The following is a 13,828-nucleotide window of genomic DNA, read 5'->3' on the forward strand; positions in this document are numbered from 1 at the left end:
GAGAGATATAATCCAACATGAGACTTTCGGAAAAGGGTTTAGAGGTTTAAATATGCATTGAGCTGTCACAACTTCCTCGTTCTTTGAGATGAATAAAAGAGGCCACTGGGAAGCAACCAAACCTGTTTGTGTCACTTGTAATTTTCTGGTTTGCCACAAGGCCATTAAAACTATAAATTTCTGGTGAAACAAGAAAGAATAATGGTATTTTGATGTAGGAATATAAGGGAATAACTGTTAGACACTCATTTTTTATACTGAATAGAGGTGTGTTATGATATTGAATATCAGCTAAAAAAAGGAAACTGTCATTTTTCATTTCAACTTGAATCTCCTCTGGCCTGAATCTGTTTGGAAGACTTTGTACAGTAGCGAACCTCACCCTTCACTGTGATAGTGCTGATAGGAACACGGACAGTGCTATCTTGCTATCCCCCTGTGTTATCTCACTGAGAGACACTGTGAAGTGTAGAGGACATAAATCTTGTGTATTTACGACCTGTGCTGTAGTCAGCTATCTGTTAGGATGCCCTGCCCTCCTCCTCCTCCTCCTCCTGATCTTGTCTGTGCAAGTTCTAGGTGCTTTTAATGCTGCTGTCACGTGGGATATCGGAGGATGATGTTTCTCAATCAGTCGGTTATGTCACAGATTGGGTCAAAAGGATCTCCGTCAAAAAAGCTTGGCCATAGAAAATGTGAATGCTGCAGACAAATGGCGAAATTTGACACAGGAAATCCCAAAGTTGGACCCTTTTGTCCGTGGATTTTTTGTTCTCTTGTGTTGTGCTTTGTCATGATAGCTTGTATTTCTGCCCAGTAACAGAATGAGATTATTAATTTGGAGCTGCAAATTGTCATCTCACAACAGTCCACTTCTATTACCACATCTGAACCACTAACATCATTTGACAGCATCTAAAATGAGGGTAAAAAAAACAAAAAAAACAAAACGTGTTCACGCAACAGCCCAACAGCGAGAAAGAGAGGAAGAGAATCAAGCAGTCGTCTTGATTCCTCCTGAAGGGCTCAGCTACAATTGCACAAGACAGGCCTTGTGAGGAACCATTGACCCATCGACTGCTGTGATCCATGTCTGACTGGCTTTAATACACGGTCATCTCTGCTTGTTTCACCTCAGGCTAGCAGGCCACAGGCTACAGTGGCTGGCATTAGATCTGGACAGGCAACAAGCATCACTTTGTCTTCCACACTCGCGCTATCACTGACATCAAACACCAGACGAGGCAATCTGATGGACCTTTTGCTTTGTAGGGAATTAGTCACTGTTAAAAGGGCCCAAAATGTCAATGGTCAGTTTATTTTCTGTATGTTAGCCCTCCATTACACAGTAATTTAGGGGGGAAGGGGAATGCTTCCTTCAGTAGAAATGCAACAATCTTTCCTGTATATGCCCTGACACAATAGACAAAGCTTGACACCTGATAGCAAAGATCTCTCCGCTGCTCTTTTAATTTTGTGCCTATATCAACTTCATTAACATTCACAACTAATGTTTTGTTCCACTGGTTGACTCCCTGCATACAGCCTATCTTAAACCATCTCCACCCTTCTCTCCCCTCTGAATCGATTCTGTTTCAGCACAACAGCCACTGCCTTCTCCCTCTCCCTCTCTCTCTCTCTCTCTCTCTCTTGCTCTCTCTCTCCAGGCTCTTTTTAATTATAAACTAATCTAGGGAGGTAATCGCAGGCAGTGTGATAAGTTACTCATGCATATATGCCATACTATGAAATGCAAGCAGTTTATTACCCTGTCTCTCCCGCCTATTTGTAGTCACTAGGAAGCGTGGGTACAGTCACAATGCTCTGCCAATTAGCCATAAAAAAGAAACAACTGCATATTGGAGAGTGCGGCATTTGGCTTTCATGGTAATTTGTGTGCTATATGTGCTTCGTGTGGTATATAGGTTAGAGGTCAGTGTAGCAGAAACGCGTGGAGTCAGTTTATTGCCCTGCTGCATGAGTCCCTTTTTCCTTTAGAGAGGGCAGTGCTGAAAGGTGCTTTGTGGTTTTCATATCATGCGGCCTTTGAACATTACTGGAGATGTGATTGCTGCTGAGTGGCAGCAGCGCAGGATGGAATTGGATCCTCAGACTGATGAGCGGCTTAATAGGCCTGTCTAATGTATCATCGATGGATTGACTGTCGTCTCGGAGGAGATATTTCAGAGGGATTCCAGCAGATGAATACCGGGGGGAAAAAAAGAAAAAAAAACGAAAAGAAAAAAAAAAACACCGCTTTGTTGCTGCATGTGAGGAGGACCGAACATTGGCCAGTGGAAAGACGCCCTCTTCTTGCGCAGCCGGGATGTGCAGGGAGGATTTATTCCAAGAGGACTACAGACGACCAGTTATAGCCTATGCTTCACGTGGTCGCAGTGTCTCTCTCAATATCCCTCTCCCCCTCTCTCTCCCTCTCTCTCCCTCGCTCTCTATCTCTCTCCCCTCAGCCAATCTGCGCACGGTGACGCTGCGCAAAGGCAGGATCTAGTCTTGGCTTCACCATCATATTTAACACACCCACCCAGATTCACACATGCTACAAGGGGATGCATTCTCCTATCCCGCTATCCTCCTAGAGGTTGCCTGGCCCTGCGGGAGGATTTCTGTCCCCTGTTACCTGTGCCATTTATTCCGTTGGCTCGCCTCGGGTAATTAATCGGGACCAGATGTGACAGATTTACGCACCTTGGATCGCTGAGGTGGATGAGAGCACACGCCTCGTGTACTTTTCGGGGACTTTCCCTAAAGACATTTAAATCTGAAGAGCTGCACTTCCCTTACATTCTCCCTCAACGTCCCAGCTGATTTCCAGCTGCTCTTCCCTTCACAAGCTCGAGGTTGGACGGTGAGACCGATGCGCGCCCTCGGACCTCTTGGACCCACACGTTTACTGGATCCGTTTCCCCGCGTATCACAGCCGCTTTTGGATCTTACATACTTGTCCGCTGCTCTGTATTCCTTCTGAAATATTTGTTGGTCGACAGGAGAGGGGAGAGCGGAAGTGTGAAGAGGATGTGGCTTGCGCAAATCGACGGCTGGTCTGAACCGACTCGACCTGTTTTACCTGGACACTTGCGGGCGATTGTGCGCTTCTGAAACCTCGCCAGGACACCCGCGCGAATAAAGCAGAACTCTGATGTTGAAAATACAAAGGCTGAAAACTGAATCCTTTACTCAAGACGGCAAGTGAAGATGGGTCCTACGTGTTTAATGTATATTTCATTAGATTGGCGTCCAGTCTAATAAACATCATCAGCGATGTAGTCAGCTTGTTTATCTGCGTGCTGATCATTTGCAGTAAATACTCACATCTGCTCAAAAGGGAGACCATGAAGATGATCCTCCTGCGCAAATTCCGGGTTTTGATCCTCATGGTGTTCCTTATTGCATGCTCGATGCACATAATGATAGACTTGTTACCAAAGCTGGAGAAGCACAGCAGCAGCGGCTGCTCCTGCTCCCACACGCCGAGCGAGGAGCCTCAGAGCTGGGGGAAGCAGGGCTGGCCTAACAAGCACACCCTGCGGATCCTCCAAGACTTCAGCAACGAGCCCAGCTCCAATGTTTCCTCCCACTCGCTGGAAAAGATCCCAGTCACAGGCGACAAAACGCAGGCTTCCAGGAGGCTGGAGCACCACGGGCTGCGCGGTGACAGGAAGAGACAGTTCATCCAGGACGCCGCAGTGACCAAGAACATGCCGGTTAAGGGTTCAAGGTTGTTGGCTCTCTATGACCACCCCTTATATAGAAGAGCCCTGCCACCTCTGACTGACGAGGACACGCTGTTCAACGTCAACACGGACATCAGATTTGACCCCAAAGCAGCAGAGGATCAGGCATGGTAAAGTGTTTTGCTCAGAAAGTCAGTTTTGAAAGCAAACCTGAGGCATTTCACAGTCAGCTTTAATGCAACAAAAGCTATGATTAAACATTATAATGTTTCTTAAGATAAACACATCATATGAAAGAGCTTACAGTTTAGCTCTGTGCAATCACATTAGTCTGATTCCTCTCTCTTTCTCCCCCCTTTCTCCCTCTTCCTCCTCTCCCCCAGGAATGCTGAAGGCAACATGGAGGAGTTCAGCCCCACAGGGGAGCTGACGGCCGATTCTTACCCCAACTGGCTCCGCTTCCACATTGGGATTAATCGATACGAGCTGTACTCCAGACACAACCCGGTCATCGATGCGCTCCTGAAGGACCTGGTCACCCAGAGGATCACCAGTGTGGGTGAGTCGCAACAAAACAACAGAAGGGCTGAGTCAATGGCGGCAGCAGCAGCCAACAGGAGAACTTCAGTGCACAGATGGAGGTTAAAATTACACTTGACTCTAAAACAGTTTACACTTCTTTTATGCTGACACAAGTAAGTACGTCTTATATTTTTGAGGTGTGTTGAGGTATAAAGATGATCAAATTTGTGCTCATATTTGTGGTTGTTTGCTATATGATACTAGCAGGAGGTCAAATAGGTTACCCACCCTTCTGCTATCAACACCACATCATTGGCTACCTGTAATAAACAAGCTACTAGGGAGTCCAGCGTCTTGATCAAGGACACTATGACAGACCACTTGCCTATAGATGGACGCTGACATTGGTTGTACTCATGGATTAAACCTGTGCCAATTTTGCAGTCCAGTCTCTAGGTGTCTTGTGTGTGCCGTGGAGAGGTCAAAGTTCAGTTTAAAGGGTCTCCTGATGGAGCAACAGCATCAGCAGTGCTGCCAGATTTGTCTGTTGCCAAGTAATCCAATCAGAGCTTCACAATCACCTAATCATCATGAAGGTAGCCCAGTTTTTTACGTCTATATGGAAAAATAGTATTTTTTTATTTTAGAAGTCTTAAGTGGGTCACAGATATCTGTTTTTAGACATCAGAAAACATTTTACCTTAATAACAATGTCACAGACTGATAATTACATATATGACATTATTAGGTTTGTCCTGTGGTGCTGAAAAGGCATTTAGTCCTTCAGATCCTCCCTTTATACTGTATGTTTTGTGGCTGAAAAGAGGTCCCCCTCTGGACTTCTGTTTTTTTAGTTTAATTAGGCAAACCCAAAACCATGGTTACGGTAAAAAGAAAAAAGAAAAAAAAAGAAAAATTCTATTTTAATGTACAAAGTCGTCACTTGTAAGAAAATAAGCTTTTACAAGGTTTCCATCACAGAGCTAGGACTTTGTAACTGAATAACAATTTGAATTTGGAAAAAAAATCCAACCTAGTTTGAACTAAAAGTACATTTAGTTTTATTGGTTTTCTGTTACTGCATATTGAACTATTGAAAAAAGTGCCCAGTCAGTCTCAGTCTGAGACGAGACGGAGAGGGGGCCGATTCACTGGACTGTATCTATAAGTTTTTGTTAGGCAGTCCAAATGGTACAAAAGCAGCCCAAATTATCACAAGCTGCTCGATACAAATTTTACCTCCCCAATCAAATAAGAAGTAGCACAGTTGGGTGGAAAACTGCCCAATCTGGCACCTCTGATTATCAGCCTAACAGTAAGCCAAAGGGGTGCCTCTAACATCCAGGAACTGGGTCTATTTGTGAAGAGTGAGAGCAGGGGCTGCAAAGTGATGGGCAAGTGTGCTCCTTTTTGCACAGACACTGACAACACGACGCAAGTTTGCATGAAGATGGAAGTCCGCTGCGGGCTATTGTATGACAGCGCTGAGTCTGATCAGCCTGCACACTCCCGCCTTACAAGGCTGAAGGAAAAATAAAACACCACGGTCTTCTCTCATGCACCACTACAAAGCGTCACAGCAGAACACATCAAGCCCGAGAGAACACCTGATCTCGATGCAAATCACACAGCTACCGTACTTTGCGGTTTGATTCAAATGAAATGCAGTGGCTTTTTATTTGATCGACAAGTGCACAGTAACTCTGGATTTCTACAGAAATCAGCAAAGCCTTTGCTGCAAGTGCAGGTGGATTCCTGACAGATAATCCATCCTGGGGCAGTCATAGGGAATCTATTTCTGTTTTTTTCTTTTTCTTTTTAAGGGGATTGTCTTCCTTTTTGGCTCAGTCCAACTCCCACATTCCAAGAGTGCTTGTCGACTCAAGGTCTCCCATCCTTCACTCGCTGTAAAAAGTGATTGCAGATTTCAGGTTTATGTACCAATGACAAAACTGTTACGGTGCCTGTAGCAAAGATTAAATACTTTTCTGGGGGTAGGATTACCTGTATATAAAACTAGCACCTGCGCTGCCTGGTCACGGGAGGAAGAATATCCTCTCTTTCTTTTCTGTTTTTCTGCTCAGGATGTTGCCTAATTTCCCCGATTTTCTCTCTCTCTTGCTTTCTTGTGTCTCAGCCTGGGTGGATAGAGGAAGCAGTCCTCAGCATCTCTAGCCAGCTAAATACATAGTGGCTCAGTAATTACAGAGCCTTAACACAGGCCCAAGGCAGAATACCAATAGAAGCCACAAGCAGTCGGTTATTATCTAAACTTAAGGAAAGGATTGCTTGGATGTATTATGCGCTATAACCTCTTTTGAGCAATGTTTATCAATGAAGACATAGCGTGCAAAAGCAGCAGATATGATAAATGTTATTACAGATGATGAGTAAAAATCTTTAACTTTGATGGTTGCTGTGCAAAACCCAAAAAGAGACAGAGGTAAACATTTTGCAACGTGAAGTCTTGACAAATATGGCTTGCTTACTGCGAGTGGTGGTTGAAATGAAATGTTATTTTCATGGTCCTTGTATACAGTCACACTGCATGCATGAGTTCCTAGCAATTGCAGTTGGATTTGCCTTCATTTAAAATGTCTCCAAACCTCCACATGAACACACACAACTTCACACGCTAGCAGGTGAGGTCAGACGGACATTGATCCTTCCACTTGAATTTTTTTTCTCTGTAAACATTCCCATATGTAGAAATAAATGAGCGAATTGATTGAGAGGTTTACTCTTTGGCAAAAGGCCACCAAATCACCATTTCCAATCAATCGGTTGAAGAAATAACAGGCACAGTGCCTGCTCTTTTTCTTTTTTTTTCTTTTCTTTTTTTTTTTTTTTTTGCGAATTTCAGATTTGAGCTCTGTATAGTCCTCGGCACAGCGCTGAGCCCAGTCCCACGAGTACTTTTAGACTGCATTACGAAGTTCTAAAAGAAAGAAAACATGAAGAAAAGAAGGATGAATAGAAACACAAAAAAGACAGAGAGAAAGAGACACAGACTCTCCAGAGAATACACAGAGAGAGTAAACAGCACTGGGCGAGCACTGGCTGTCCTTCACCCCCTCACTCTCCCTTCCCATCAAACAAACACTGTGACATCAGCACTCAGTCTTTTTAGAGCGCAAGCACACGTAGATACAGACATACAAACACAGATCCACGCACATATACAAGCTTACATGCGCAACATTGCACTTCATTAACATGGTAGAGGACATCGATGTTTTAGGCTTCAGGTGTGCCTTGACATGTCTCTAAAATGTAACTCTAATCAGTGTTAGTCAATATTACAGTACAATTAATATAAAGTTAATTGAGGAGTTGATCAACATAAAATTGTTCGACAACAATTTTTGATATTAATGTTCAAATAGTTTGATAGTTTAATTGTAGACTACTTAATAACTAATGGTTGGTTAATGTGCAGAATAAGATGTCTGTTCTTTGTTAATTTAGATGAAACTATGGAACTTTGTGAGCAGATTAGTCTTTGATATCGTTAGCATGTGTTTATCGCGTTTTGCCACCCTGTTTCAGCATGGCATTTTTGTAGGAGGAAGTTTTGAGTAAAGAGATGAACAAAAGAACATGGACTAGAGTTTTATCAAAGCATGTGTCAACCGTGTGCTCTGATTCCAGCTTAAGTGGGCATTTTCAAGAAATAGATGGAGCCACACTAACAATTAATCATTCAAGTCCTTAAATGAAAGGGACATTGTTTCCAGCTTGTCAGATGTTAGGATTTGGAGGATTTTTTTGATTTAGATTATTGCAAATTTTACATTTTTAGGTTTTGGACTGCGGTTTTGATCAAACAAACAATTTCAAAACATCACATTGGGTTTTTGGAATTTGTACAAGTCAATTTTCACTATTTTCTGATATTTTATAATCATTCATTTTTGGCTTATGTGTGTATCATCTTGTTAATTTGTTGCAGACTGGAGTTCACTTTGATTTTTTCTTAAACCAGAGCTCCATTTGGAAGTAAAAAAGCTAAGTGGTGGACAGAGCTACAGTACAGATGAACTAAGATTCAAACTTGAATGGGCAAAAATTGAACACTGGTAGTAAACAAATGAAGCGTTCATTTATTGATGGCATTCATGAGGACAGTCAACGGCCTAATTAATTAGCCCACCTAAACAAACTGTATGGCTATTTTGAATTTCAGGTAATCTAGCTAGCTAATACCACTGACTAATAATACATTACCACGGCTCCTTTCATGGGTACTACAGTAAAATATTTTAAGTTTGTACTAACAGTAAATGTATTGTTAATACCAGTGTTGTGTGTTTGACTCCAACAGCAATGAAGTCTGGAGGCACTCAGCTGAAGCTCATCATGACCTTCCAGAACTACGGCCAGGCTCTGTTCAAACCTATGAAGTAAGTTACTTTGCTTACCAGCAAAAATGCGTTTTATGCAACATATGTTTAAAAAAATAGTTTCCTGTAGCCCTGTTGTTCCCCTGGTTAAACTGCCCTCTCATCTCGCCTGCTTTATAAGGCAGGGTGTTCTCAATCAGGTCCATTCCTCTTTAAGAAAAAGCAATCTCTTTCGTATCGTGTTAAACCTTGGGTGCCATTTCAGCATAAAACATCAACCTTGCAGCTTTCTACCTCGACTGACTTCCTTTTTTGCATCCCACCACCTTCTCATTCTCCTCACAGCATCAATCTCATTTCCTCATTCTCCTCTCTGGCTATATCAAATTGCTTTCATTTCTTGATATTATCACTCTGCTGGATAATGTTAAAACTTCCAGTCAGCTAAATTTCACTGTCTTGTAGTCAGCACGTGATTTGCGTGCTGGCTACCAGAAGCAGACTCCTGATCCTACAGTTTGTGGGCACCTGAGCCTGGTGCTTGTGATGTAGTACAAACAAAATTTATACATTTTCAGATTATAAATTTTTACTTGTGTTGTTGTGGATAATTGCATGTCAGTATTATTTAATGTTAATTGTTTGTCCCCATGAGGTTGACATTTGTGGTTCTGAGTTAAATTTCTCAACATTTATTGGCTGGATTACCGTGAAATTTGGTACATACATTCACGTCCCTTTCAGGATGAGGAGGCTCATCTGGCTCTCTATATTGGTGCCAGACATCTACTTCTGAATCCTATTCCAGCTGTGATATGAGAACATCCAACCAGTGATCTAAAGCATATCATTTATGTCTCCCATAAAGAGGTGAAGAGCAGTGAAAGCAACACTTTCCTTTCCCATTATGTCTAAGATTACCTCTGCACAGCCTATAATATACCTTGGCTTAACTTGTAGAGAAGATAAGTCTACCCAGTGGCAAAAACTGCCCCACTGGTAGATACTGTGAAATATTTGATTAATTCACATTTTCTTTATCCACACTGTCATATTTAGAAGATAACGCATCCCAAGAGAAGGGCTCTTTGCTCCTAATCCCTTCTCGATTGGTGGATTTAAATGTCAACCATTCTTTGTTATGGTGATTGTAATTTAATTGTGGGTTAATGGTTTTCTACACAGGCTGTTGTCTGGCCCCTGCATGTCAGCGTGGGGAGCAGGGTTAAGCCTGTGGATGATAGGTAGTGAGGTTTTCCGTGGGAGGAAAAGCTATTCAGAGACTGTTGTAATTACTGCTTCAATCGTACCACACTAAGTCAGGCCAGACGCAACAAGCCTGAAATCATCCTGACGGGCCGGGAAGAGGAGAGATGAGAATGGGGGAAAGAGAGGAGGGAAGCGATGGGAGAGAGAGGAGAGTTGTGGAGTGCAAGAGAGGAGGGAAGAGAGGTGAGGGGGCAAAGACTGGAGAAGATAGGGGGTTAGAGAGACAGACAAGGAGACCTGGGAAGAATGTTGTCGATACACGCACAGAGTAAAATCCACGAGATTATCTCGGTGCACTGCCTTGAATTTGAATGCAGACAGAAATGTGAAATGACATTTTCCGAGAAAAGCATGGGGCGATGGGGTTGGATGTAAATCTGTTGCTTGACAGTTGTGGTTGTCAGAGCCACCGTGATGTTTGATAATCCTGAAAAACGGCAAGAGTAAAAGTGTGTTTGTGTGTGTGTGTGTGTGTGGGGGTGGGGGGCTTTTTCATTCCCTCTTGCTTGAATGCGCTTGACTTTAACAAAATAGGGCAACCCATGCTGGCATGTGTGTGTGTGCTCGTTTGGACTGCAATCAAGGTCTTGACAGATTTGCACAGTCATTCCTGCTATATACATAATTTCCTGCACAGAGATCACACATGCACACACACACATACACACACACATGCCCACCTAACACCCAACATCACGTCCTTGTTCCCAAATCTGCTGGTGTGTTTCCACATGGTGCATCAAAGAGACAGAGGCTGAGAGATCAAAGACTTCTCCGGCTGTGCTCTTCTGCTCAGCTCCTCTCAACTCCCATGCAAATGTGTGCCGGGCAATCAGGCAGCGAAGGCAAGCAGGCAGGCATGCATGTGGTGTCTAGGTAACGATCGACCCTCCAACCATCCATATCTGTGGAAACCTGCAGTCACGTTCCTCTGCTCTATCTGGTTATCAGCCCCTCTGTCTATTGTTCATTCTTACTATTCTCCATCATTCTACCTACCTTTCTGCAACTCTGTCTGTTGTTTGTTTTTCTCTCCCACACGTTCTTTACTGAACGATGCAAAGAAGCAGAAATCCATTAACAGGCTTGCCATATCGATTCTTTAGGTATTCTGTCTTCTTTCTTTTCTTTTTTCCTCAGAGTTACAGAGAGAGAGAGAGAGAGAGAGAGAGAGAGAGAGAACTGCTGTCTGTGGTCCACTTTTCCAGACATGGAATAAACCCAGTCTTAATTAGACTAATCTAACGCAAGGCTTGTTGTGCAATATTTGTTAAGACTAAAGGCCTTTTGAGATCAGAGAGGCTTCATGGCATGGCACTAAGAATCCTAGCTGAATCCCAGCCCAGTGTTGCATAAGTAGACAGATAAAAACACTGTAACCTGAATAACACTCACTCGACAAACAGCTTGATGACTAAGCTCAATTATCATCTTCGCCGTCCTCTGCATCCTGTTATGACTGTGGCCAGGACTGAAATAACTATGAACTGTGGCAATTCCATAATTTCTTCTTTTGTTCCAACAAACAAACACTTCAGGCAGTCAAGTTCAGAGCATTTTCTAAATGTGTGTAAAAACATGTAGATTTTTCACATAGCCCTCAAATATACATCATACAGGGTTTTAGAAGACAAAAATGATTATTTCCATTTCTGTATTTATTACGGAGCCCTGTACAGTAGTATGCAGAGTGAACATGCATATCAGCATATCTATAGATGATCATGTCATCTGCATACATTTGGATATTAACCTCTGGACAAATAGATAGTAGATTATCAATATAGATACTAAACTAGAATTACTGCCTTGCAGTTGTATGCTTCAGCCAACCAGTCAATATGCAGTTTACATCCATGTCTGTCCAGACACATATGATATACGTAGTGAAGACTTTGAAGGAATTCAATAAAAGGTATTAAGTGTATTTTTATTCTAGAGATATGGCCAAAAACATGTTTTTGTGGTGGTCAGAACATGTTTTGACAAAGGCATTTTGACCTTTGACCACCATATTATAATGATTCATCCTTGAGTCTAACTGAACTTTTGTGGAGGCATAGAAATAGAGGGCCTAAAATACAAGCTTGAGGTACACTGAGAGAGTAGTCAGAAAATACTCATGTTTTTCCTTTAATTCTTGTACAGTCTGTGCCAAGTAGTGTTCCCTCCTGTTCCTTCAGGTTGTGTATACCCCCAGCAACCTCCTAAATAAAGTAGAAAGCAGAAAAAGAGTTCTCTTCGTAAAGGTACAGTCCCTTTGTTAGGACCAATCGAGCTATAAAACATTTTGTACCTTCAAAAGCTTACCTTCAAGTTTAAATGATACTGATACATATGATGTGCTTTTGCTGTCAGAAATGTCCACATACATTTTAGTGCAAATAAAAAGGTGGGTATGTAGTATCGTAAGGACCACTATGGACCTTTGTATACAGAAATAGACCTGCTGTGGGGTATGTTTGAGTCCCAGCTGTAGCATCGTCCTTTAATGATCACTTTGAACCTGAGTGTCTTGGTAGCACAAACTATCTTTTATTTTCTGTTTGTATTGTCTCTTCCTGCCTTTCCTTCCTTCTTTTTATCATTCTGCCATTATGGCTTTGTGCTGGTGCGAACAAGGGAAGCATAATTGTGATATTTGCATTGAAATTAGTCTCAGAGCACACAAAGCCCATTAGATGACAGGCGCAGATGATTGACGAAAGAAGGCGGGGGAAGGACTGATGATTGATATAATGATGGTCGTCCGTTTCTTCTCACTTTCCACTTAATTGTATCGCTTGTCAATCAGACTGTTGGCTCAGTCACATACAAGTCAATCCCAGTATTCCCAAATGAGATATCTGCTCTTTCTGCTTTCTCTCCCCACTGATAGTGATCTATATTGGTGCTACGTCGGGTCCATGAGTAATTTTTGATTGACACGTTGGGGAGACAAGAGATGGGAGCCATATAATGTCACCTCATTTGTGTCAATAACATGTTGACAGCAGCACAAATAACAGCCTGGAGAAAATGTCTGTATTAAATGTGAAATATTAGCGGAAAATTGGCTGCAAATAAGACTTGATGTTGTATCATCAAGTTGCATCAGCCCTGGGAGGTGAAAGAATAAGATTGAGGGAGCTTTGTCTAAAGACAGGGTGGGCATGTCTTAACAAAAACCCTTATTATTCTTGCATAAAGCTGCTCAGATTTGTCTTCGAATGAGGCAAACACTAAACACTGCGAGACTGATAGAAAACTGGACAATTCAGCTATTGTTCCTGTATGTTGCCAAACAAAAGGGATGTCAAACAAACTAACTTCTCTGTGGACTAGCCTGTTCTCCCCCTCCTTTTTTATACGTATTTTGCCGGTTTGGTTGGTTGTTTGTCAGTGTTTGTGCATGCGCACTTGTTTACTGTGTGATATTGTATTCACAAGGTCTTCTGTGCCTGTGATTTGACTTTGAGTCAGGAAATAAAGGGATGAACCGCCTCAGGACAAGTCATTCAGAGCACAGATGATGAGTGCAGCTCTGTTTGGAAATAGAGGAAATTCTCGGCAGCACAGTGGCAAGCAAAAGGGTAGAAAGCACCACGTTAACCCCCAAACTGCGGGCCCACATATCTGGAAATGGTGCAACATGCTCTTCAGCAGCTGCAAAGAAGTGTGACGTAAAGCATTTAAACACTATCACAAGAATAATTGGATATATGCAGTACATAGAGTAATTAAACCCTATATTGTACACGCTTGCGGCATACAATAGGTAGCACATCAATGAAATCCACAGTGAATGTATTTGCATGAATTACATGCTTTTAATTCAAGTAATGGTTATATCTGATAGAAGCAGGTTTATACATGCTCACATTACCATCACATCACATCCCTGTGTACACAAGTAAACATAATATTCAGAATGTAATGAAAAGGAATTGGAACACATTAACTTCCATACCTTTGTATCTCAATGATTGTAGACATCTCCCAACAATCACATTCAAGTTTCTC

At 42.3% G+C, this 13,828-nt stretch overlaps 1 protein-coding gene across 1 annotated transcript in view; it reads left to right on the forward strand.

The window, feature by feature from the left end:
• Positions 1–2,557: 2,557 nt before the first annotated feature.
• fam20cb (FAM20C golgi associated secretory pathway kinase b) overlaps positions 2,558–13,828 on the forward strand; it is a 49,265-nt gene continuing 37,994 nt past the window's right edge. The window contains exons 1-3 of the mRNA XM_040135609.1: positions 2,558–3,862; positions 4,076–4,251; positions 8,539–8,617. Of these exons, the coding sequence (XP_039991543.1) occupies positions 3,351–3,862; positions 4,076–4,251; positions 8,539–8,617 (767 nt within the window). The 5' untranslated portion in view covers positions 2,558–3,350. The remainder of the gene's footprint in view (positions 3,863–4,075; positions 4,252–8,538; positions 8,618–13,828) is intronic.

This window comes from Xiphias gladius, chromosome 9, assembly GCF_016859285.1.
Source record: "Xiphias gladius isolate SHS-SW01 ecotype Sanya breed wild chromosome 9, ASM1685928v1, whole genome shotgun sequence".
NCBI lineage: Eukaryota > Metazoa > Chordata > Actinopteri > Istiophoriformes > Xiphiidae > Xiphias > Xiphias gladius.